This window comes from Equus caballus, chromosome 4 (assembly GCF_041296265.1).
Source record: "Equus caballus isolate H_3958 breed thoroughbred chromosome 4, TB-T2T, whole genome shotgun sequence".
Taxonomy (NCBI): Eukaryota; Metazoa; Chordata; class Mammalia; order Perissodactyla; family Equidae; genus Equus; species Equus caballus.
Genome location: NC_091687.1, coordinates 97,598,492 through 97,624,681, shown reverse-complemented (window position 1 = coordinate 97,624,681; position 26,190 = coordinate 97,598,492). Strand labels below are relative to the sequence as shown.

The window sequence follows — 26,190 nt, the reverse complement described above, 5'->3', positions numbered from 1 at the left end:
AGCAAGTCTGTGTTTAATGTTGTTTTTTTTTTATTAAGATTATGATAGATTACAACCTTGTGAGATTTCAGTTGTACATTATTGTTAGTAATGTTGTGGGTACATCACTTCACCCTTTGTGCCCTCCCCCCACCCCTCCTTTTCCCTGGTAACCACCGATCGGTTCTCCTTGTCTATATGTTAACTTCCACCTGTAAGTGGAGTCATATAGAGTTCGTCTTTCTCTGTCTGGCTTATTTCGCTTAACATAATACCCTCAAGGTCCATCCATGTTGATGCGAATGGAACAATTTGGTCCTTTTTTATGGCTGAGTAGTATTCCATTGTGTATATATACCATATCTTCTTTATCCAGTCATCAGTTTCTGGGCAGTTAGGTCTTGGCTATTGTAAATAATGCTGCGATGAACATAGGGGTGCATGGGACTCTTGGGATTGCTGATTTCAGGTTCTTAGGATAGATACCCAGTAGTGGGATGGCTGGGTCATAGGGTATTTCTATTTTTAACTTTTTGAGAAATCTCCATACTGTTTTCCATAGTGGCTGCACTAGTTTGCATTCCCACCAACAGTGTATGAGGGTTCCTTTTTCTCCACAACCTCTCCAACATTTGTCACTCTTGGTTTTGGATATTTTTGCCAATCTAACGGGTGTAAGGTGGTATCTTAGTTCTTAGTTTTGATTTGCATTTCCCTGATCATTAGTGATGGTGAACATCTTTTCATGTGTCTATTGGCCATACTTATATCTTCTTTGGAGAAATGTCTGTTCATGTCCTCTGCCCATTTTTTGATCGGGTTGTTTGTTTTTTTGTTGTTAAGCTGTGTGAATTCTTTGTATATTATGGAGATTAATCCTTTGTCGGATAAGTAGCTTGTAAATATTTTTTCCCAATTAGTGGGCTGTTTTTTTGTTTCAATCCTGTTTTCCCTTGCCTTGAAGAAACTCTTTAGTTTGATGAAGTCCCATTTGTTTATTCTTTCTATTGTTTCCCTCATCTGAGGAGTTATAGTGTCCGAAAAGATTCTTTTGAAACTGATGTCAAAGAGTGTACTGCCTATATTTTCTTCTAGAAGACTTATTGTTTCAGGCCTAATCTTTAGGTCTTTGATCCATTTTGAGTTTATTTTTGTGAATGGTGAAAAAGAATGGTCAATTTTCATTCTTTTACATGTGGCTGTCCAGTTTTCCCAGCACCATTTGTGGAAGAGACTTTCTTTTCTCCATTGTACGCCCTCAGCGCCTTTGTCAAAGATTAGCTGTCCATAGATGTGTGGTTTTATCTCTGGGCTTTCAATTCTGTTCCATTGATCTGTGCACCTGTTTTTGTACCAGTACCATGCTCTTTTGATCACTGTAGCTTTGTAGTATGTTTTGAAATCAGGGATTGTGATGCCTCCAGCGTTGTTTTTCTTACTCAGGATTGCTTTAGCAATTCGTGGTCTTTTGCTGCCCCATATGAATTTTAGGATTCTTTGTTCAATTTCTGTAAAGAATGTCCTTGGGATTCTGATTGAGATAGCATTGAATCTGTAGATTGCTTTAGGTAGTATGGACATTTTAACTATGTTTATTCTTCCAATCCATGTGCATGAAATGTCTTTCCATTTCTTTATGTCAGCGTCAATTTCTTTCAAGAAAGTCTTGCAGTTTTCATTGTATAAATCTTTCACTTCCTTGGTTAAATTTACCCCAAGGTATTTTATTCTTTTTGTCACGATTGTGAATGCGATTGAGTTCTTGAGTTCTTTTTCTGTTGATTCATTGTTAGTGTGTAGAAATGCTACTGATTTATGTATGTTGATTTTATACCCTGCAACTTTGCTGTAGCTGTTGATTGTTTCTAATAGTTTTCCTATGGATTCTTTGAGGTTTTCTATATATAAGATCATTTCGTCTGCAAACAGCGAGAGTTTTACTTCTTCATTGCCTATTTAGATTCCTTTTATTTCTTTTTCCTGCCGAATTGCTCTGGCCAACACCTCCAGTACTATGTTGAATAGGAGTGGTGAAAGTGGGCACCCTTGTCTTGTTCCTGTCCTCAGAGGGATGGCTTTCAGTTTTTGTCCATTGAGTATGATATTGGCTGTGGGTTTGTCATATATGGCCTTTATTATGTTGAGGTACTTTCCTTCTATACCCATTTTATTGAGGGTTTTTATCATAAATGGTTGTTGGATCTTGTTTGAGATGTTATTGAGGATATTGAGATGATCATGTGGTTTTTGTTTCTCATTTTGTTAATGTAGTATATCACGTTGATTGACTTGCGGATGTTGAACCATCCCTGTGTCCCTGGTATAAATCCCACTTGATCATGGTGTATAATCTTTTTGATGTATTGCTGTATTTGGTTTGCCAGAATTTTGTTGAGGATTTTTGCATCTATGTTCATCAGTGATATTGGCCTGTAGTTCTCCTTCTTTGTGTTGTCCTTGTCAGGTTTGGGGATCAGAGTGATGTTGGCTTCATAGAATGTGTTAGGGAGTACTCCATCTTCCTCAATTTTCTGGAATAGTTTGAGAAGGATAGGTATTAAATCTTCTTTGAATGTTTGGTAGAGTTCTCCAGAGAAGCCGTCTGGTCCTGGACTCTTATTTTTAGGGAGGTTTTTGATTACTGTTTCTATTTCTTTACTTGTGATTGGCCTATTCAGATTCTCCATTTCTTCCTACTTCAGTTTGGGGAGGTTGTAAGAGTCCAGGAATTTGTCCATTTCTTCTAGGTTGTTCAATTTGTTGGCATATAGTTTTTCATAGTATTCTCTTATGATCCCCTGTATTTCTTTGGTATCTGTTGTGATTTCTCCTCTCTCATTCCTCATTTTATTTATTTGAGATTTCTCTCTTCTTTTCTTGGTGAGTCTGGCTAAGGGTTTGTCGATTTTGTTAATTTTTTTGAAGAACCAATTCTTTGTTTCATTGATCCGTTCTACTGTCTTTTTAGTTTCAATATCGTTTATTTCTGCTCTTATTTTTATTATTTCCCTCCTTCTACTGACTCTGGGCTTTGTTTGTTGTTCTTTTTCTAATTCTGTTAGGTGTCGTTTGAGGTTGCTTATGTGAGCTTTTTCTTGTTTAGTGAGGTGAACCTGTATTGCAATGAATTTCCCTCTTAGGACTGCTTTTGCTGCATCCCAAATGATTTGGTATGACGTGTTCTCATTTTCATTTGTCTCCAGATAATATTTGATTTCTTCTTTAGTTTCTTCAATAATCCATTGTTTGTTCAGTAGCGTGTTGTTTAGTCTCCACATTTTTGCACCTTTCTCTGCTTTATTCTTGTAGTTGATTTCTAGTTTCATAGCATTATGATCGGAAAAGATGCTTGATATTATTTCAACTCTCTTGTATTTATTGATGCTTGCTTTGTTTCCCAAAATATGGTCTATTCTTGAGAATGATCCATGTGCACTTGAGAAGAATGTGTAGCCTGCTGTTTTTGGATGAAGTGTTCTATATATATCTATTAAGTCCATCTGGTCTAATTTTTCATTTAATTCTATAATTTTCTTGTTGATTTTCTGTCTGGATGTTCTATCCATTGGTGTTAATGGGGTGTTGAGGTCCCCTACTATTATTGTATTGTTGTTGATGTCTTCTTTTAGTTCTGTTAAGAGTTGCTTTATAAATTTTGGTGCTCCTGTGTTGGGTGTGTATATATTTATAAGTGTTATGTCTTCTTGGTGGAGAGTCCCTTTTATCATTATATACTGTCCCTCTTTGTCTTTCTTTATCTGTTTTGCTTTGAAGTCTACTTTGTCTGATATTAGTATAGCGACACCTGCTTTCTTTTGTTCATTATTAGCTTGGAGTATTGTCTTCCATCCCTTCACTCTGAGTCTGTGTTTGTCTTTGGGGCTGAGGTGTGTTTCCTGGAGGCAGCATATTGTTGGGTCTTGTTCTTTGATCCGTCCTGCCACTCTGTGTCTTTTGATTGGAGAGTTCAATGCATTTACATTTAGAGTGATTACTGAAATGTGGGGGCCTCCTGCTGCCATTTTATGTCTTGTTTTCCAGTTCTCTTCAATTTCCTTTGTTTCTCGTCCCATGGTTTAGTCTGTTCTGATGGAGAGCTGCTACTCTCTGTTGTTGTCCTTCTACTTATCTCCTTTGCTCTTGGTTTTGAAGCCCCTTTCCTTTTTTTGATTTTTCAGGAATGAGGGTTTTCCTGAGCATTTCTTGAAGAGGAGGTTTTGTGGCAATGAACTCCCTTAATTTTTGTTTATCTGGGAAAGTTTTTATTTCTCCATCGTATTTGAAGGATGTTTTCGCTGGGTAGAGAATTCTCGGATGCAGGTTTTTGTCTTTCAGATTTTTGAATATATCATTCCACTCTCTTCTAGCCTGTAAAGTTTCTGCTGAGAAATCTGCTGATAGCCTGATGGGGGTTCCTTTGTAGGTTAATTTCTTCTGCCTGGCTGTCCTTAGTATTCTCTCCTTGTCGTTGACTTTTGCTAGCTTCACTACTATATGCCTTGGGGTTGGTCTACTTGCATTGATAAAGTTTGGAGATCTGTTGGCTTCTGTCACATGAAGTTCCATCTCTCTCCCCAGGTTTGGGAAGTTCTCAGCTATTATTTCTTTGAATAGGCTTTCTGCCCCCTTCTCCCTCTCTTCTCCCTCTGGTATACCTATAATCCTTAGGTTGCATCTTCTAATTGCGTCAGATAATTCTCGGAGAGTTTCTTCATTTCTTTTTAGTCTTAGTTCTCTCTCCTCCTCTGCTTGCAGCATTTCTATATTCCTATCCTCCAAATTGCTAATTCTTTCCTCCATATTATCGGCCCTACTGTTCAGTGCGTCCAGATTTTTCTTAATCTCCACTATTGTGTTCTTCATTTCCAGTATTTCTGTTTGGTTCTTCTTTATAGTATCGAACTCTTTTGTGACATAGCTCCTGAACTCATTGAGTTGTCTATCTGAATTCTCTTTTAATTCATTGAGTTTTTAAATGATGGTTGTTTTGAAGTCATCATCATTTAGGTTATATATTTCATTGTCTTTGGTATTGTTTTCTGTGTGTTTGTCGTTTTCCTTCTGTTCTGGAGATTTAATATATTTTTTCATATTGCTTGATGGTGTAGATTTGTGCCTCCGCATAGAGATAGAGTTTAGTTACTGCTTCCACTTGTTTCTACTGGTGTGGTGAGGGGACAGCTGTTTATACTGCACCAACCAGGAACCCTATCAGCTGTTGCTAACTGGGCCTGGGCCCCTCCTCACAGTCACAGTGATCCTGTGGGTTCCCTCTTCAGCTGTGGGGGCTGTCACAAGGGGGCTTCAGGCTGCTGGTCCCTACTGTTGCAGACCACCTAGACGTGCTCCCTCCTTAGGGTCTGCAGCGGTGTTATGGACTTTCCCAGCGGCCAGGGGCAGGATCACTTATATTTGCAGCTCTGTCACTGTCAGCGCCCACAAAATCTCACTTGTCCACTATGGGTCACAGCAGAGCTATGAGCAGCTTCTGCAGTCTGTGGTTAGCTCACCTAGCTATGCTACTTTTGTCCCAGGGTCTTCCAGCCTTGTGGTTGCCGGGTGGGTGCTCTCTCCTAGTGCTGTGCAGAGGCTATCACTGAGGCTGCTGTGAGACTGTAGAGTTTCCCCTTGGGCTACGGAGCCGGGCTGCTGGAACTCCACCCAGCCCCAGTCCTCTCCCCCAGGATCTCGGGAAGCCCCTTGCCCTGTCTGGGGGATAGCCGGAGACCTTGAGTTCAGTGGCAGCTGGCCGGCTGCTGCCCTGCCTGGGATTCTCCTCTTCGGGACCCTCCCAGTGTTGTGGATGCTGGGCGGGGCCTCTCCACTAATGGCAGGTAGAGACTTTGGCTGCTGCCCGGACGGAACTCCAGAGTTTCCCCCCCGGGCCGTGGAGCCAGCCGCTGGAGCTCCACCCAGCCCCAGTCCTCTCCCAGGAGATCTCCGGTAGTCCTGAGCCCCTCCCGGGCGAAAGCCCGGTCAGTGGAGCTGGCGGCGGCAGCTGGTGGGCTGCCGTGCCGTTTGGGATTCTCTCCGGGAGCCTCCCGGCATTGTGGATGCTAGGCAGGGCCTCTCCACTAATGGCAGGTAGGGATTTTCCCCACCGCCTCTGGTGGGTAACTCTGGAGCTTCCCTCTGGGCTTAGGTGTAATTGCGGGGGGCTTAGGTAGGGCTCTGGTCACCTGTTTCCACCGTCGCTCCTCTGGCGTGCGCTTCCTCCTGCCCTTGGTCTGTGGCGATGTTCTGGGGGTGTCCGCTGGAAGAAAGCCGCTTGCAGGTACTAGGCTGTTCGGGGGTCAGGGTCGGAGAGTTTTCCCCTATCTCCACCTCCTCCCGGAGGGAAGTCCATCCGCCTTCCGATGTATAGCAGCGTGGGTCTCTCAGGCGTCCTGAGATGCTATATGGATATCCTTTGTTAAGCGAAGTCCAATGAATGTCCAATTAGTTGTAGATTCGAAGGGGGAGAGACAAAGAAGACTACTCACGCTGCCATCTTGGATCTTCACTCTTAATGTTGTTTTTAAAACTTATTTGAGGGGCCGGCTCTGTGGCCGAGTGGTTAAGTTCGCGTGCTCCGCTGCGGCGGCCCAGGGTTCGGATCCTGGGCGTAGACATGGCACCACTCGTCAGGCCGTGTTGAGGTGGCGTCCCACATCCCACAACTAGAAGGACGTGCAACTAAGATATACAACTGTGTATGGGGGGGGTTGGGGAGATAAAGCAGAAAAAAAAAAAAAAGATTGGCAACAGTTGTTAGCCCAGGTGCCAATCCTTAAAAAAAAGAAAAAGAAGATTGGCAACAGTTGTTAGCCTAGGTGGCAATCTTTAAAAAAAATTAAAAAAAAAAAAACTTACTTGACCATTCCAGAATCAGAAATTTATTTTACATCACGCACCCCCCTCATAAAACTAGTTTAATGAAACATCACATCTGCAGTATGCTCTTTTCAAGTTTGTGTTTTCCTTTCTCTTTTAATTGTGGTCATGACTGTCTCTGTTGATTTCAAGACCCACCAATCAGTAGCACTTCATTTGTTTTGTTCCTGACAGTTCACTCAGTAATCCTAAGAGACTGAAGGAAGAATTGTTAGAGGAAAACCAGACTTGGGGCTAAAGATCTAGGGATTTTTTTAACAAACAACTTAAATACAGTGGAGATGAACCTTACAGAAGTTAGGTTCTAAAAAAGATGGTACGTTGCACCATGAAAGAGATATGGGAACTGTGACATGCTGAGGAAGTGGTAGGTCCGCATCTCATCCATGTGTTCCTTCCACAGCACGTGGGAGCACGTGCTGACTGAGTTCAGGAGGCTTTGTTTAAGTTATTCATATTCTCTCTATATATTTATTTTTATATGTATATATTTTTAACATTTTCTTCTTGACTCAAGTTATAATGCAACTTCAAGACTTGAATCCTTCTGAGCTGTTATGTTTTGGAATGAGACGCCCATCATGAAGGGGTGGTCTTCTGTGGCTACTACATGTTAAGAAAACCAAAGTTTAGTAGTCTATTTCTTCTATCCCTTGACTTGCTAATGCATAGAGAGGTTAAATACTTCACTTATCTTAAAGGAACTCTGAAAATTCAGCCTTATTTCCTTCTTCCTCCTTTAGGATCTAAGTAGAGGCCAGAAATGCATCAAAAAGGAAGGTTCATCAGAAATCAGTCAGAAGGTACAAAGTAGGAATTCTGTGGACAGCAGTGGCTCAAGCCCTCAGAATGGAAAGTATACGCAGAATTCAAGCTTGATTTCAGGGGCATGCCAGATCAGTAATGGCAGTATAAGCCCAGAAAGGCCAGTTGGTGAAACTTCCTTTTCAGTGCCCCTTCACCCCACCAAGAGACCTGCGTCAAATCCGCCACCTATCAGCAACCAAGCAACGAAAGGTAACTGTTACCTCTTTGTAGGTTAAGTGTATTTCTGACTCGGTCTGAGGGTGGTAGTGGCAGTTTAGATAGACATAGTCTCTCACTCAAGTTGCTTACAGCCTGATGCATTACGGACAGCATGGTCATTGCGGTATGCACAGGTTACTGTGAGAACAGAAGGAGGATTCCTCAGTCAACCCTGAGCATCAGGGCTTTCTGATCAGGCTTTCTGGAGGAGGAGGTAGATCCTGAAAAGGATGGTAAGGGGTTAGCCATGCTGAGTTGGGAGAAGTGACAGGACAGACAGCATTGAAGGCTAAGGAAATAGTATGACCTATGGCACAAAGGGGAGAAACAGTCCATGGGGTATTTATGAAACTTCAGGCAGTTTTGGTGCAGAAGCACAGTTTGATACAGGATATGGTAAGAGCTCATGCTGAAGAGATGGGGGCATCACACTGTGGAAAGGCCTTGTAGGTCTTGTGAAGGAGGTTGGCCTTGATCTCTCGTGTGACCAGATGGAAGGGTTTTAAACAGTGGAATTCCAAGATTGTGACTTTGCCCATTCAGAACACTTAAAAGGCTGCCCTGCCATGTTGCTCTCCCTAAAGTCTTCCAGGTGCCATCTGTCAAGTATGACTTTCATTATGATTTACACTGTTGTTGGTGTTTTATAGGTAAACGTCCAAAAAAAGGAATGGCAACAGCCAAGCAACGTCTTGGGAAGATCCTTAAGTTGAACAGAAATGGCCATGCACGTTTCTTTGTGTGATGGAGCTGCTGCTGTGGCCACTCTTCCCTTTGGAGACCAGTCTTGGGGGTGCAGGAGCCTGGAGCTTCCGCTGTGCCCCCGCCTGAAGCAGTCTGCATGTACAGTAGAGAACACTGCCTGAAGAACAACGTGAACCGATGCTGCATTTTCACTGTGCCACACCCACTCAGCAATAACCGTTTGGACCTGGTGGGGGGAGAGGAAGAAGGAGGGTAGAACCTTAAAAAGAGACCTTGAACTGGAAAGGGTCTCTTGTCAGGGCTTGAATTTCATTTTGTTGTTGGTAGTGTCTTGATTTATTTTCAGTGGTAGGGTAAAGAATTATCAATAATTTATTTAACAGATTTTTTTTTAAAGTTAACAGCTTTTAAATTCTTTCTTTTTTAAGCTATTTATTTGGAAGATTTCTGGAGAAATATCTCACTAATTTAGATTTAAGAATGTGAAGGTTTTTAAATTATTTTTGATAGTGTGTGTGTTACATGTGGGGAAGAGCCACGGTAACAGTAACTAGTCTGGACTCTTAAATTTGATATTCAGGTTAAAGTCTTAAACAGGGATTTGATGCATTAATTATTTTAAATTAAGATGTATATGAAAATCATTTTATTTTATATATTTCATGTGTTTTTTATAAGCTATTAGCTTCGCTTTTGCTAACATCCAAGGTGCATACTGTTACCCAGGTTGGTTGATTACCTTATACCCCCCCTCCCTCTGCACTCCCCAGCATTTTGTGACGACACAACAAGACTCTTCTCTTTGCAGGGAAACACTTTCGTAGCCAATATGTAGGAACTACATAAAGATCCCACATTTCTCATTTCATTTGACATTGCAGTTTTCTTCTAAATATAACAATAGGCTTCTTGCTTTTTCATTTTTTGCTGATATCTGGGTCCCAAAGAGAACAGCTTTAATATCTTTTTCCTACTTGTGGGAAAAGTATTATAAGTTTGGTTAAGTTGTCATGTTTGTAGTTTTTCAAATACATTTGTAACTACAGAGGGCCTTCTTCATACTGCTGGTGTTGGAGGGCAGGACCAACACCTGCCACAGAGGTTATATTTTATGATGCTCTTATTCTGTGTACCTAACTTGTTGGAAAATATGAAATATGATTTGACTTAGTATATTCAAATCTGCATAATAAGCCGTAATCTAATAGGACTATACTATATTAAGTTGTATAGAAGCAAGCATGTTGGAGTAGATCTTTTGGGTGTGTGTGTGTGTGTGTTTAGCTTTTTATTTCTTAGCCTTCTAAAGAATTATCTCAGATATACGGATTTGGTGTAATATGGGTGCTTCTTGCAGTTTCTTCCATCTATCCCAACTTAACCAGTACGTATGGAGGTTAAATATCTGGTTGAGCTTTAAGGAATCATTTATCTCCTTTATGCAGTTTTTACTAAATGCCAGTTTTCAGTTGCTCGTAATAGCTTATATTTTCCATTCCCCTCCCCCCCCATGGCATAAAAATAAGTGATTTCTGAGAGTGGGATGGAGATATTCCCAATCCTGACAATAGAGCATTTTACAAATTCCTACAAAGAAAATATAGGCAAATAGGATAAAATTTATTTTTCTGGAGAAGAAATGTGCCCATTTTATAGATTTTTCTTTTTTTTTGCTCAACAAAGTAGTGGGACTTTCCCTTCTGTATTAAGTATCACATGAAGAGCTAAGAAAAAAATCTATACCATCGTCTTTCATGGTTGCATTCAAATGTGTAGTTTCAGAGAGAAATATTTCTTACTTTATCTTCATTCCAATATTTCATGGAATAAATATGAAATAGCTTATGAATTAGCCTTTTTGGTCCAAGTGACTGGACCAAAGTCTGGGTCTTATCTGGGTGTCAGGAAGAAGAATTATTATGGAAATACTAAACGTCTATAAATGGCCTACTTAAACTCTTCTACACTAGGCCAAAACTAGTTAGGAGATGGGTACAGTCAGTTATTTGATTGATCGTTGGATCTCAAGATGTCAAAAATTTGGGTTTGACTAATTCTCCCACCTTCCCCACACAATATATTACTGTGATGTTTTAGTTTTCTGTAGACACTGTTTTAGTGTTACAGTACACATGTTTTTTGTTTTGGTTTAAGAAGTAAAAGTTATAATTTCTTTTTCCAGCTACATCATCATCTGAGTTCTTTTGTTTTCTTTGCATTTTTCACAGCTCTAAGTATTTTTAATTACCTTACTTTTTTTCTTTAGCTATAAAAATTAGAATAAAACAATTTATTCTTATGAATTAAAATTGTGGCCAGTGTCCACCCTGTGTACTTAGGCCGGTAAATACTAATTTTAAGTAGCCAGTATGTGGAATTTTTAAGTGAAGGTACTGTGGATTTGTTTTTGGCAGTTTTAGCTCATTACTTGGCTAAGTTAAAAAAAACTTCCAGTAAGGTAATATACCACTAAAACAGAATACATGTATCTTTTTCTGAGTTGGTAGAAATTCAGCCACTCATCCAGTGACTTTCCTAGTCAAACCTCTTGTAAAGGTCCTTGCTGTGATGCATCCCTTTATCTCAAGGAAATGCCTGAACTTGGAGGTGACTGCAGCCCATATCTGGACTCAACTGTAATAGACAACGTTTCGTCTTTCCCTCAGTCTCATTTATAAACAGTACTACCTACAGACACTGCAACTTAGGAAAACAGCAGTAGTGGCATTTAGCTAGTTATAAGCAAATAGAAATAGATAAAACAATTATGATTTAATATATGCAATTTTAATTGTAGTAGTAGATAATTTTCCTGTATTGATTCAAATAAGTGACTTCTGTTCACTTAGTATCCACTGTACTGTAATTCATGATGTCACATCATAATATGCTCTCCAGTATTGATTAATGATGTAAACAATACAAACCTGACAATTTATAATAGTTCAGTATCCTAGAAATCCATTGAACTTCACAAGCAGTTAATTTTTAAAGCAAACAAAATTGAGAATTCTGACCAAAATCATCTTATAAACTCAGAGAGAAAACAAGCCCATCTTTATCACTACTTAAACACTTAGCTAGAATACTGTTCTATTTTTTAATAATCCTAATTATTACCTTTTTAATGAACTCTATTCATATGAGATCAGCAGGTATTTCTCAAACATCTACTATGTGCCCAACACTACTTAGTATTGTGGGGGAATATAAAGTTGAAGTTGTGGTCTCTGCCCTCGAAGGTATCTTCTCCAGGACATAAGCAGTATTATTTTCACTTCTAAGCACACTTAAGCAAAAGAGGACCCATTCATTGGAAAAAAAAAAAAAGGCATAACTTTATTAGTTTCAACTGAGATATACTATACAACTATAGAAATGGAAGTATAAAACATTTTTAATTTTTAAACTTTAAAAAATATTTCAAAAGCTAATAATTTCATGTTGGTAATAGAGAGGCATGGTGTAGCATGGAAGGGAGCAGAAGACCTGGGTTTTTGTCCAAGTTTTGCCATTTATATATCAGCTATGTGACCCTGAATAAGTCACTTATTACCTCTGAGCCTTAGTTTTCTCATTTGTAAGTGTGGATAAAAATGCAGTAAAGAAAAGTATTCTTTAATCTATTGACACTTCATACTTGCAGAGACCTTATCGTTATTTAATTTACAACTAGTAATTAATGAATGCACATTTATATGCATTTTTAAATGAAAACTCCTGTTACTCATAAAATTTATTTCATATTAAATATATGCCCAGAGCATGCTACCTAAAATATCTGAAGAATCTCTAACAAGGTGCTGAATTAAAATCAAAATCAGTGGTTGAAGTGAAAGAAGAAGAAGTGAGATAGTTTATGGATAAGAGTAGAATGTTTATCCTCGAGTAACCATTAAGACGATTTCAAGTAATTGGAAGATGGACTTCGGTTTTTCTCAAGAGGAGTTAGGACAGTAATGCTCCACAGATTCTGCATACTCTTCAGGCACTAGATAAAAGGAAAATAAGTCATGGAATTAAAATGATTTACCAACTACCCATGGAACTAGGGGGAAAAAATAAGGTGGTTAGAGAGCTGGAAGTCAACAAAGACAGCTCAGGTTGGCTAACAACGCTTGTTGGGTAGAGAGAGAACCCACTGGTAATGGAAGAGCAGAGGCTCAACTGGACATCTTCAAAAGAAAAGATTCTTTCTGTGGTGATAAGACTACTCCCCAAGGAGTCGATGAGTGAGTGTATGGCCCAGTACACTCCTGCCGGAAGTAACTATTGCAGTGTATAGGCATTTTATGATTTCCTATTAAGAGATGAGGGCTTCATAATGTAAATCTGAAATTTTTTTAAAAATTCATTTTTCTCATTAAATGTTAAGCTAATTGCTCCCTCCAAAAAGAGAAGCTGAAGATCACCAGTCATTTTCATATGCCTTAGACCTTCATCTAAAGCAATCTTGAGCCTCAGATCTTTAGCTTAGGAAAAGAGTGTCACCAGTAAGTAAGGGAGACAAATGAAACCCAGATAGGGCAGTGACTGGGCCTGGGTCACAGTGGATCCTAGACCTCTGGTACTCGCTTCCTAACACAGCCCCTGTTCTGTGATTCGGCAGCCTCTGCTCTTCCTGTGGTGGCTGATATGCTTCCTAGAAGCCAGCTGGAAAGAAGGGGAAGAAGGGAGATACTCACTACATTGCTGTTGGACGTAATGTAATTTAATATGTAGCCTTACTAAAAGCCCTTCCCTTATTTTAATTTGTTTTTCAGTGAACATTGTGCCATAACTCAAATATTTGATATCCCTTACATAAACAAATTTTTTAAATTATGGTCATTAAGAAGCAAATGCCTGTTTCCAAAGCAATTAGCTTATTGTGATTGATTGTGGTTTTACTGTTTTGTAGTATTTTTTTTTTCTTTAATGGGTAGGGGAAAATAATACTCATTTACCTGCATTCTACCCCTTAGAGTCTCCCTCTCACCTTTAGTGCCCTTTCTAATGTCCTAAAGCTTTGTCTTAACAAATGCAACATTAGACTTTTTTGTTAAAACCTTTTTGAAACTATTCAGTGATTCTTCCAACAAGTTTATCCACTCTGCACTATTTCACTAATAAACCCTGGCTACCACGTAGCCCTTGACCTCCAAGTAGTTTACCTATGCAAGACCTGTGACATTCTGAACTCACTTTTCTTTATTTCAGAAAGCAGTCCTAAATGGAACTTAATCACAAAGATAAGCCTTGCCTCCACCCAGTTTTATTTTGGCCGTTTCCTTTTCAAAATGTCAGCTGTTTTCCCTCAAGATTTTTCACCAAAACAATGATCATAAGTGCTGGAATATATAATATTTTGCAGGAATAAAATAACCCAGACATACTCTTATATTTCTCTGGTAGCTTTTGTTTGGTACCAATTTACCAGCATTAAGTGTAATATGTGAGTTGATTCCTCGCCTAGAATGATTTCTTCCCTTTAAGATTCATAAGTAGCCTTTTATTTTTACAAAGCATACATATAACTTCTGCATTATAGTCAGGGACCTACGGTGTAACTTTCTAAGTGAACCCCAAGGTTATTTTATCTTGCAAAAGAAACCTAAACCAAACTAAGGGCCTTACATTTATGGTTAGACTGAATCAAAAGCTATAACCTCAGTTTTTCCAAAAACAGCTTCTGACTGCGAAAGCAAGTCATGCGGTTGTTACCAGGTATGAAATAGCACTGACCAGGAAATGCACACGCATCTTTGCAGGCTGTGTTTCCTTCCGAAAAGACTTTTCTACTTTTAATATAAATTAAGCCATAACAGTTTCATGCTGTGGAAAGAGGGTGAAAAGGTTCATTTTAAGAGATTATATAATATGAATGTTCACCTTTACTGTGAAAGGTCTAACTTTGCCAGTGCTTCAGCAGGTTTGATTTGGTGGGGCGGGGGAAGAGGGTGGTGATGGGAGGGGTAGTATTGGTTTTAGGAGTTTTAAATCTGTGAAATTTGAAAAGGGGACAGTTGTTGGCTATGGTATTTACTAGTTTTGTAGTAATGTTTTGCTAGCCTGACTGACTTTCCTTAACTGATTTTTACGCCCATGGTCCAAGGCAACTGTTTACCCTTTCTTGTTTGGCGTGTCTGCGGAGTAGTGTCTTGTCTGTTTGTATAGGCAGTCAGTGTGTGTGCACATGTGTGTCCTTTGAATACAGAAGCACACTGTGTGACAACGGAGTGGGGTGTGGCTGGGAAGTGGGATGCTGAAGCTTTAAGAGCATTTTTTTCCGATTCATAGCAGTATTTCCCATCTTTTGCCTGCAGGCAGGGAAAGTGTACAGTATTTATTTCATTTCTGTTTTAAATTTGTAAGTCTTTAAGTAGCTTACATTGGTTATTATAGGGGAGGACAAGTGACTTGTTTAAAGTTGTATTTGGTATTCTTACTTTCCAATTTCTGTATTTTAAAATATTAAAATTAAAATTGTATTACTTCTGTTTTGATTTTTTTTGGAACTCTGTGTTTTTCTTTTGCTCATTTTGTTTGAAAGTATAAATGTTGAAAGTTGTATAAAATGTGTCTGAAAGAAAAAAATCTGAATTCTATGTCCAATTCTGACTTTCTGTTCCCTTTTTCTGCTTATTGGAATCATGGGAGAATTATTTCAGAATGTGAAAAATTGTGTCAAACTTACGCTCCTTGCTCTTTCTGAGGACTTAAATGTGGAAAGTAGTGTGTCTTATTCTTTTATTGGATGTGTTGCTGGAGAAGCAGTTGCTGAAAGAGAGGACAGAACACGAAAGGGCAATTGGCAAGATGAGGCTGTGCTGCAGCCACGGCTGCGGGTGCTCACTGATGGACATTTAAGGGCACTCGTCCCCAACCTGGGCGCCCACAGATATTTATTGAGCACCTGCAGTGTACCAGTGCTGTTCTAGTGCTGGAGCTACGGAAGTAAACAGAACAAAGCCCCAGTCCTCCAGGAGCTTCTGGCAGAGGTGAGAGGTGAGGGAGAGTAAGGTGCTGCCATGACCTGGCCACCTAGAGTGGAAGTGCAAGTTAGGTGAGAAAGACGAGTTCTGTTGTGGACTTGGTGCCTTGGAGGGGCCCAAGAGCCAAGTCTGGTATGATCTGAGTGTGGCGAGGCCTTGCCTTGGGCAGGCGAGAGAGGAGCCGTGGACCAAGGAGGAAGGAGCACGGGGGCAGCACCTCTTGGCAGGAGAGGGCCCTAAGGGGGCAGGGAGTGGGCAGAGTCCACTCTGGAGGAACCCAAGGGCAGATTCATGGAAACCCTGGTGACAGAAGGACCAGAGGCTTCTGCTCTTCCTATACCTAAATGCACTCAGCTCTTCCCAGCGTGTTACCCAAAGCACAGTTAACCTCCTCCTCCTCCTTACTGGACTGCTTTCGTCCAGCTGACTGAATCTAAATCGGAACGAGTCTGTTCTTTTGTAAAAATCCATGTACTATCTGTAAACCAAAGGGATGCTGACCCTTCTTCAAGCTCGTCTGTTATAATGCATTAATTTTCAGGACCTGACTCTCCTCAGACTTTTGGCCTGATTGTTTTGTTTCCACCAAGTAGTGAGACTGAGCTACATCCGTCACTGTGGGATGTGGGGTGTTCCCCACCCCTCATTTTAGAGTGGGAAGAATCGGGCTATGCTGCAGGCAAGGTTTTGAACAGAAGCCCTCATTTTTTTAATTTTACCCCATTTGAGTACTTACTGTACAAGGCATATTTTCATTTCTTCCTCACAATAACCCAACAAGGTAGGTGCTATGCTCCCCATCCCATAGCTGAGACTGAGGCCAGAGACGGTAAATAACAAGATGAGGTTCACACTGCCAGTAAGTAGAACTGAGATTTTCAGGGAAAGCCTAACTCTAAAGGCTGTGTTATTTCTTCTGAATTGTCTTTCTCTAATTATTTTTAATTATTATATACTTTCAATTATTAAAAAGGAACAGATGACCCTTAGGAATGTTTTCTGTTCTAAAAATTCTTTTGTAAGCACCCATTTTGGATTGAAAATATATTTTCTTACAGAAGTTTTCTGTGCTCAACTGAACTTTGAGTCTGTACTTTCCCAGGGACTGGGCACACAGGAAAGAATGCTGTTCATCGTCTAGGATCCCACTTTCTAGTGAAGACCAGGATGTGAACTAGGGACATGCGATACTGTTAACGATGTGTGAACCTAACATGAACTCCCAGACGGAGTTCACAGAGCTGGCATATGAGTAGAGGCTGTGCCAGCCCAGCCCTGGAAGTGGCTTCCGCGAGCCAGCACAGCCTCCTCTCTGGCTGCCTCTACCCTCCCCACTGAAGCCCCTCCTGCCGTCATTTTCTGCCACTCGGCTCTGGTCAGTGCCTTGGTCCAGGTAAGGAAGGAGAAGGAAGAGCCCTCTTCTGCATGCTGTGCACTGACACTGAGGCTCTGCCTTCCAGAGCCTGGCTCCTCTCCCAGCCCCCAAAACTCCTTACCACCCACCTCCTCATCTTTCACTTCTGGGCTCCCCATTCTTCCCTTCCTTGCTTGGGCTCTCTCCATCCTAGGTCCCAGAAATACCCTATACGGTTTTAAAGTGCTGATTCTGAGGGGCTGGCCAGTAGCAAACTGGTTAAATTTGCCCACTCCACTTCATTGGCTGGGGGTTTGCTGGTTTGGATTCTGGGCCCAGACCTATGCCTCTCATTGAGCCATGCTGGGGCGGCGTCCCACATAGAAGAACTATAATGACCTACAACTATGTACTGGGGCTTTGGGGAGGGAAAATAAAAAGGAGGAAGATTGGCAACAGCTGTTAGCTCAGGGCCAGTCTTCCTCACCAAAATAAATAAAGTGCTAATTCTGAAACTTTGTAAATTCTTCTCTTTTATGCCAGAGTTGGAAAAGGAAGAAAAAAATGAAGGCCCTAAAAATAGAAAGTAACATCTGTAAATTCCATAAGTTGTTTTTTAAGGCAAATATAACCTGGGACAAAAGATTTGCAATAGTAGTAAGAAATGGCTTTTGACCTTCCCCTAAGCATTTATTCTAGAAGCTGCCCTACCTAGGGAACTTGAGATACTCTTCAGTTTCTGGAGTAATACACGCAAAGTTAGCGGTGGCTGGTGACCTCTGGGGAATGGACTTGGAATGGTGACATCACTGAGGCTGGGCCCTTGCACACACTTCAGTTTTACATTTTTTGGATTTGTTTTCTAATTCAAATAGTGTGTCAATTTTGTAATTTAAAAAGACAAATGCATTCTACCCTCGGGTATGGTTTACTGCCCCAGGGACACACTGCTTACACCATGTACCTATTCACACCCCTCAGGAATCAGGCTGTCTGGCTCACAGTGCTCCATTAGTGGCCTAGCAAGGCGGGGTGGGTCAGGGATGCTGAATGGGACACAGATCAGGTCACCCGGGGCTCTGGCTGAGAAACACCCCCTCCTCCCCTGCTCTCTGCCTTGTCTGTGTTTCCATTGCCACACTGCTCTCTCTGCAGCATGTACTTGTTCCTTGTTCGTTTGTCTGAACCACTAGCCTGAGTTTAGGGCTAGAACTGTATATATTACTCTCCTATCATGAGCACCTCCCAGAGTTTAGCAGAAATCTCACTAAAAATACATTGAATAAACACTAACAAACAAGGATATTCCTCATTGTCATGATTCTTTCTTCCTCTCTCTCTAGCTGTAGGACGAGATAGGGAGGAGGTAGAAGAGAGTAAAAGAGAAATGCAGAACAATGGGAAGAGAACCCTATACGATTTTAGAATCCTGTTTCTGTCAATTATTAAGAACTGTAGAAACTCACTGATATGGTGTTATAATGAATGGATGTTTCAAGTTTCTTTACAATAAGAAAAAGAAGGTAGACGAGATTTTTCTTGAATAAGATAAACTGTGTGATTACATAGCTCACTTAGGACCTAAAACTTAAAATTTTATTGTAATTGCTTTGTAAACTTTAGTGTATATAGGTGTGCCTTGCTTTGAAAATATATAATATAGTAATGGTTAATGTGGAAAACTACAGATTAATCAGGTGGTACCTAAATATGAAAGGATTTTTTTTTTTTTTACCTAAAGGAAAGGAAAAGGTGCTTTCTGAAAGAGTTACTCGATTCCACAAAGATTTGAAGCAGGAGCCTTCATAGTGCTGTTGCTCTGCTTTAATTCCTGAGCAGTGTGATGTTCAGGGAAGGAATCGCTCAGGGGTTCAGCAGAGCACGCCTTGGAAGACAAATCACACAGCTGGCCTGAGAGTCGACAAGCACATCAGTACGCTGAGCAGCGTAGAGTCTTTGAGCTGTAAAGGTTTCCAGTCAGAGAGGGGATCCTGGCCCAGAGCAGGGCGAGTGGAACGGAAGTTCCAGGCTTAGTTCAACTCCAGATCCATGTGTCCTGCTAGCTGGGGCCACCTGGTGGAGACACCTTACAGCTCTATATCAGATCCCAAATCCCCACGTTCTGTCCCAAACATGCTTCTCTGTGAAGGCCTCACAATCTTCACTTGTCCAAACCAGATTCCCATGTGCTGTTCTCCAATTGTCCCTCTCCTCACGCCAACCAATGATTCACAGAGCCCTGTCCATTTGTCCTAACACCTTTAGTCCACCTTCTCTTGATTGCTACCACCAACCACAGCCTCACTGCAGCTCTCATGGGAGCTCTTAGGATTGAGACCAAAATTCTTGACGTGGTATCAGTCAGATGTAGATTCAGCTGCAAGGGAGAGAAAACCCAAAACACGAATGGCTTGGGTAAGATAGAAAGCTGGAGGTAGGCATTCCAAGACTGGTGACTACTACACGAAGTTGTCAGGGGCCGAGATCTATTCTATCCTGCTGGCCTGCCATCTTTGGCATATGGCTTTCACCTCATGATCTAAGATGGCTGCTTGGATCCTCCAGCCAGCAGAGGGGAGGAAGGGTGAACCTGTAATCACTTTATTCTATAATTTCTTTATTCTTAAGAGATCTACAGCCAGGACTTTGGAGGCCTTGAGAACTGAGCCACCTAATGTCTGGGTGACCTTGGGCAAGTTGCTTAATCCCTTTCAACTGAGTGTCAGTTTTTTCAGCTCCGAAATGGGTATAATAGTAGCTTCAACTTCATATGCTTGTTAATGAAAAGCAGACGAGATAACCCATGTAAAGCATTTAGCATTGTGCCTGGCACATATGTGCTCAATAAATGTAGTGGTAATTGTTATTATTGTCTCCTTTTTTTCAAGTCTGTTAATCTCTTAATTACATCAGAATAACCCTGAGGACAGAGACCAGAGGTCCCTGCTTTTGGACCTTGTATGTCTTTGCACAGTGCTAAGCACGCAGTGGGAACTGACTGAGGATGTGCTCCTTTTAATATTTGTCACCGTGTTATCAGTCCGCGTCCCTTGGAGCTTCGCTGGGCTGTGATTGATCTGGAGTGAAGACATCTGCCTCACGTCTGCTCCTGAGTCACGCCTTGGCAGCTGTTTCCTGTTGCTTCTGTGGTCACCACGCACTTTATGTCAGGTCTCTACCTAGATCCCTAGGACTCTGCTGTGCTCTATAAATGGTTCCATCAGCCCATGCTGCCTCAGCAGAGGGAGGAGAGAAATGGGAAAGGCTATACTGTCCTTTACAGACAGTATAGCCTCCCACAGTACCACACCTGGAACTAAGAATGCTACTAGGCATTACCAAAGGGTTTGGGTAGTTGAAAGGAATTAGGAGAAGACTTTTAATTTGTCCGTTAAATATGATTATCCCTCACAGCCCGAGGGAAAATGAACCATTTTCAGGAAGACCCTATTCTCTGGCCTTGCTTCTGTTTCAAGACCTACTTTTTCCACGTCCCTAAGAGGGGACATCTCCTCAGTATGTGTTGTGTTGGGGTTCCCTGGAAGATGTTAATGTTACCCTCAAATTGCATAATTGGGAAGAATTTAATAAAAGGACTATTTACAAATGAGCATGCAGGGATGAGGGAAAGCATCAAGGAATGATAAGGTATCTTGGGGGCTAACATCAGAGAGGAGGAGCCATTACCACTCCTGAAGGATCAGGGAAGGGAGAAGTCACTAGAACGCAGAGGAAGAGCTGTGTGGAGAGGGCCTCCCACAGGAGCTGTGGCCTCTGGCACAAGGATATAGTGAACTACCCAGGGAGGTGAGTACCCCAGCCTCATTCTCTGATCTCTTTCCAGGACCTTCCACTGGTGGGTCCTACTGGAAGCTGGACAGTCAAGAAGCCTTCTTAACTTTGTCCACAGAGGTCAGCCTCTGGGAGCACACAGTAGGGTAGAGGAGAGTGGAAAGTGGACCTGGAGGGGTAAATGGAAACTAGCACAAATCCTCTACTCTTCAAAAATTCCACACCCACCTCTTGAGAAAAGCAACCCCTTCTACCGAGAAAGGACCAATTTCACCCCAGGAGGTAGCCTTCAATATCACAATAACCACCAGCAGTGATTCTCTCAAAATCTGAGTTATTCTGTCAAGAATAGTAATATTGGGGAGTGGATGGTACAAAGGTGGACTTTGGCTAATCTGTGGAGTTGGGGAAGACTTTTGACACTCTAAAGACTGGTCTCTTCTGAGGTTTTCTTGCCTACGGGAGGTAAAGGTATGCCCATTTTCTTTCGTTTGGGGGCTACTTGTCTAAGTTTTCTAGGGCTGATGTAACAAAGTACCTCAGACTGGGCAGCTTAAACAATAGAAATTTATTTTCTCATAGTTCTCGAGGCTAGAAGTTTGAGATCAAGGTGTTGGCAGGATTGGTTCCTTCTGAGGGCCAAGCAAGAAGAAAGGCTCTCCTCCAGGCCTCTCTCTTGGCTTGTAGATGGCCGTCGTGTCCCTGTGTCTCTTCACACCGTCTTCCCTCTGTACATGTCTGTGTCCAAATTTCCTCTCCTTATAAAGACACCAGTTATATTGGATTTGGACCCACCCTAATGGGATTGGACCCACCCTAAGTTAAACCCATTTTAACTTAATTACCTCTTTAAAGACCCTATCTCCAAATATAGCTACATTCTCAGGTACTGGGAGTAAAGACTTCAACATACTAATTTTGGGGGGACACAATTCCACCCATAACACTGCTGGATCAAGTCATACACATACAAACAATAACTCTCAAAGAGTAAAGTTTAAAAAACCATTTTTTAAAAAAGGAGAAACATTTTTCTTACCACTACACTATCTACTTAGAGTCCCCTGATCACAATAGTGGTGACCAGTGCATAAGAAATGGGACTTTTTTGGGCGGGGGGAAGATTAGCCCTGAGCTAACATCTGCTGCCAATCCTCCCCTTTTTGCTGAGGAAGACTGGCCCTGAGCTAACATCCATGCCCGCCTTCCTCTACTTTATATGGGGGATGCCTGCCACAGCATGCGTCCAAGTGGTGCCATGTCTGCACCCAGGATCCGAACCAGCAAACCCCGGGCCACCGAAGCAAAACGTGCGAACTTAACCACTGTGCCACCAGGCCAACCACAAAATGGGGCTTCTTACAGAGTCATTGGTCTGCTCACAACCCTTGAAATGATCTCTTTACCGTAGGTCAGATGAAGCTTTGGCACCCTACCCCTGTCCAGAGGAAATCCCCAGGCTTGAATACGGTTCCATCTGGGTGGTGGGATTATGGGTGATGAGAGCTGTCTTTATTCCTTCCTGAAACATTTATGGAATATCAGGTGCTGACTAGGCTCTGGGGAGGTCAATGGGAAAAAAACAAGGTCCCTTCTGTCAAAGCAGGGGTGATAGCCAAGGAATAAGCAATGTACTAGTCATTGAGACAGCACTGCAGCCTGGTCCGGGGTCACACGCTGCCCCACGCCTCGTGTTGAGTCTGGTCAGCAGTGCAGACTTCCTCTTCCTCCATGGGGATTATCTCTAACCCTCAGTGATGTTCACATGACCCAAACCACAGAGTGTGCCATGGACACTGACTCTTCTGCCCAGATGCCCTTGGATCCTTTTTCCCCCGTCTGTGCACTCATCTGCAAGCTTTGCTACTGGAGCCACTTTGCCCAGGTGCTGGTGCAGAGACCCAGAGGGCACGGGGCTTTACTCCTGCCCCTGAGCCCATTCCCCACAGGCCTTAGCCAATGCTGGATGGATGATGGTGCAGGAGAATGATAGTCCACAGGAGGGACAAACTCAGAGGAGCATTTATAGTTGACCCTCCTTATTCACAGATTCCGTATTGGCAAATATGGAGAAAATGCGTGTTAGGTAAGCTTCATTCAGGCATGAGAAATAGTGCTGTTGGCTACGAGTTCAATGTTAATAAATCAACAATATATATTAGATAAGGTGTCTTTAAACAGAGATACACATAAAACAAGGTTGTGCATTCATCAATTGCCAAAAATGTGAACAGAGGCTCATAGGAACCTAACCCTGTATTTCCCCCAGGAGCCATAATTCAGTACGCACGAATTCAGCGTTCATGTTGACTTTATAGAACATAACTCCCATGAATAATGAGAATCCACTGTGCATTCCAGACTCCCCTGTGTGTTCAGGCTGAGGCTGGCTTCTCCCCATTACCTCTCTGGAGTCTCCCAGTCCTTTACCAGTTTCTTTTGGGAGCACTTCCTTAATAAATTACTTGCACAAGAATCAGTGTCTCAGGGTCTGCTTCTGGGGAACTGGACCTGAAACAGAATGGCTGCACTCTTATCTCTTTCCTCCCTGGCAGTTCCTTAGCCCCTGGGGAAATTGGTCTCCCCTTCCCCGCAGAGAGCAGCTCTGTGTAATGCAAGCCATTGGGAGGGCAGCGTGGTCAAGCCACACATAAGCAGGTCTTGTCTTGTAGTTGCTCAGACAATGGACTCCCAAATTCCCTATAATAAACACTAGAAAGGCGTCACACGGTGAGTGTTCCCAGAACAAATGTGGTCTGCCCAAGGGGTCTGCTACTGCCCAGAAACAGTATAGGGATATTTCAAAATAACAGTTTCACCTCCTTACGTAAGGATTTAATTTCCACATGAGCAAGCCTCTATTATGTTTCAAGTCACCACTTTCCAACACCATCTTCTCTCCTCCCAACTCTTACTTTCTATGTCTTCACTGTTATTTATATTATTTGTTTATTGTCTGTCTTTATTATGTATGTATTTATTTATGTGTCACATATTCCCCCCTTACACTCCCTTCACCTTCACTTTCCTTCTATACCCAGATTGGTTTCCATGATCTATCAAGACAATTTCTCCTTTGCAGAGGCCCTCAAAAACTTGCCCTGATCTCTCTCCATCGTATTCAAAAGGCAAAACCCCAATCCAAGTTGAACTCAGCTTCTTTGCAGCTCAAAAGCAACGAAACTCTTGGAGAGAACCAATCACGTAACCATGTTGACAGGTTTAAGTTTAAATTTATGATCCTCAAACTTCAATGGGACTCGAGACTGTCTGGCAATCCTGTTTTCCTGGTAAATTTGCTCTTCCATTCTCTGAAACAAGATACGATCCCTAGGTCATATCCCTCCCTAGCCCCTGCTTTAGACGCACCCTCTGCTGTAATCCTCTTCCACATCTCACTGAGAAAATAGAATTTGTGTCCTAGGGCTGCCCTAACAAATTACTGCAAACTGAGCTTAAAACAACAGAAATCAGGCCGGCCTGGTGGCGCAGCGGTTAAGTTTCCACGTTCCCTTTCTCAGCGGCCCGGGGTTCACCAGTTCGAATCCCGGGTGTGGACATGGCACCACTTGACACGCCATGCTGTGGTAGGTGTCCCATGTATAAAGCAGAGGAAGATGGGCATGATGTTAGCTGAGGGCCAGCCTTCCTCAGGAAAAAGAGGAGGACTGGCAGTAGTTAGCTCAGGGCTGATCTTCCTCAAAAAAAAAAAAAAAAAACACACACACACACACAACAGAAATCTATTCTCTCACACTTCTGGAGGGTAGAAGTCCGAAATCAAGATGTCAGCAGGGACATGTTCCCTCTGAAGGCTCTGGGAAAGAATCCTTCCTTGCCTCTTCCTAGCTTCTGGTGACTGCTGGCAATCCTTAGTTAGCGTTCCTTGATTTGTATGCATTGTTCCAATTTCTGCCCCCGTTGTCATATGGCTTTCTCCTGTGTCTATGTCACTCTGTATCCAAATTTCCCTCTTATAAAGGCACCAGTCATTGGTTAGAGCCCACCCTCATCCAGGGTGACCTCACTTTAACCTGATTATATCTGCAAAGACTATTTCCAAACAAGGTCACATTTACAGTTTCTGGGTGGACATGAATTTGGGGGAGACACTCTGCAACTAAGTACAAAGCCCCCCCTCATCTTCCCACAAGGCTAGATCCAAACACACCCATGCTACGCCCTTCCTTTCTGTCTTCCCTCCCGATATGAAAGAAGTGTCTTTGTTCCTATCAAACAGATCGCCCCGTTTCTGCACTGTAGGCTCCCTCCTTGCTCCTGCAGTTATTCCCTCACCTGACATCGGCAATCTCCCCACTGCATCATTTACATCAGAATAAAACTATGCATGAACTATGATTATCTTATCTTGAAAAAAAGATAGACAGACAAAAAACTTCCTTGACCAGACATCCCCCTCCTCTCTGTAGCAGGGTCAGCTGTGACCACCACCTTCCTCGCTTCCCTTTACAGCAAAACTTCCTATAAATATTCTCTCTGTTGTTGTTTTCACTTCCTCATTGTTCATTCACACTTGAACCCACTCCAATCTTTGTTCTTACCATTATTCTTGACAGGTGGCATTCACGGTGTGCGTATCTTTTGTTTAGGCCTCCAGATCCATCCTTTTCTGCTCTGCTTTATGCCCCTGAGGACTTGTATGGAGTAGATCAATGGGCTTCCTTACCCTTGGCCTCTGAGTGGGTTTAGCCAATGGGGAGCTCCAGGACGTCAGAGGGAGAGAGGAATGTAAGGCCTGGGAGTTAATTCCTCTGGCTTTCTTCCTGCTTCTTCCTGCAAGGCTGATTATGTCCTTTGACTGAAGGTCATTGCTCCTTTCAAGGTGTAGGGAATTACAAATCTTAATTCTTCTGGGATCTAGTAATTGCTGCCTCCTTTCATCCTTACAGATGTTTGAGTGGTAACTCCATTGCCACTGGGCCCAGATTACTGCATTATTCCTTGTGGTTCTCCTCAACTCTGCCCCTACTTTTGTAAATAGTCCCTTTAGTAAATCCTTCTTGTATTTTCCTATCGGAATATTTCCTTTTGGGACTCTGACTCTTATATCCACATCACTGAATCCTTTGGTCACCTGTTGGTAGCCTTCAGTGAGCCATGCCTTCCGGGATTCCTTTGTGTAGTCCCCTTCCACATTGACTCTCGGATTGGTCATGTGACTTTTTTGGCCAGTGGAAGATTTGCAAGCATGATGCAAGCAAAGGTTTGATAAGTACTTGCACATTGGAGCTTGTTCTCCTGGAATGCTCCCTCTTAGAAGCTGGCCACCATGTTGCAAAGAAGCTTAAGCCAAACCTCTGAATGATGAGAGGCCACGTGGAGAGAGAACCTGGAGGATGAGGGACCATTTTGTATGTTTCAGCCCCAGCTAAGCTCCCATTAAATGTAGCCACCTATGTAGGGGCATTAGCTGGCGTGCCCCTTTAACGGCCATGTGTCCTTGAGGCTTCTTATCTGGGCTACACA

The 26,190-nt window shown here is 42.1% G+C and overlaps 1 protein-coding gene across 1 annotated transcript in view; it reads left to right on the top strand.

Annotated features, from left to right (window-relative positions):
- KDM7A (lysine demethylase 7A) overlaps positions 1–15,068 on the top strand; it is a 92,013-nt gene extending 76,945 nt beyond the window's left edge. The window contains exons 19-20 of the mRNA XM_023639817.2: positions 7,596–7,869; positions 8,529–15,068. Coding sequence (XP_023495585.1) covers positions 7,596–7,869; positions 8,529–8,623 — 369 coding nt within the window. The 3' untranslated portion in view covers positions 8,624–15,068. The remainder of the gene's footprint in view (positions 1–7,595; positions 7,870–8,528) is intronic.
- Positions 15,069–26,190: the final 11,122 nt, after the last annotated feature.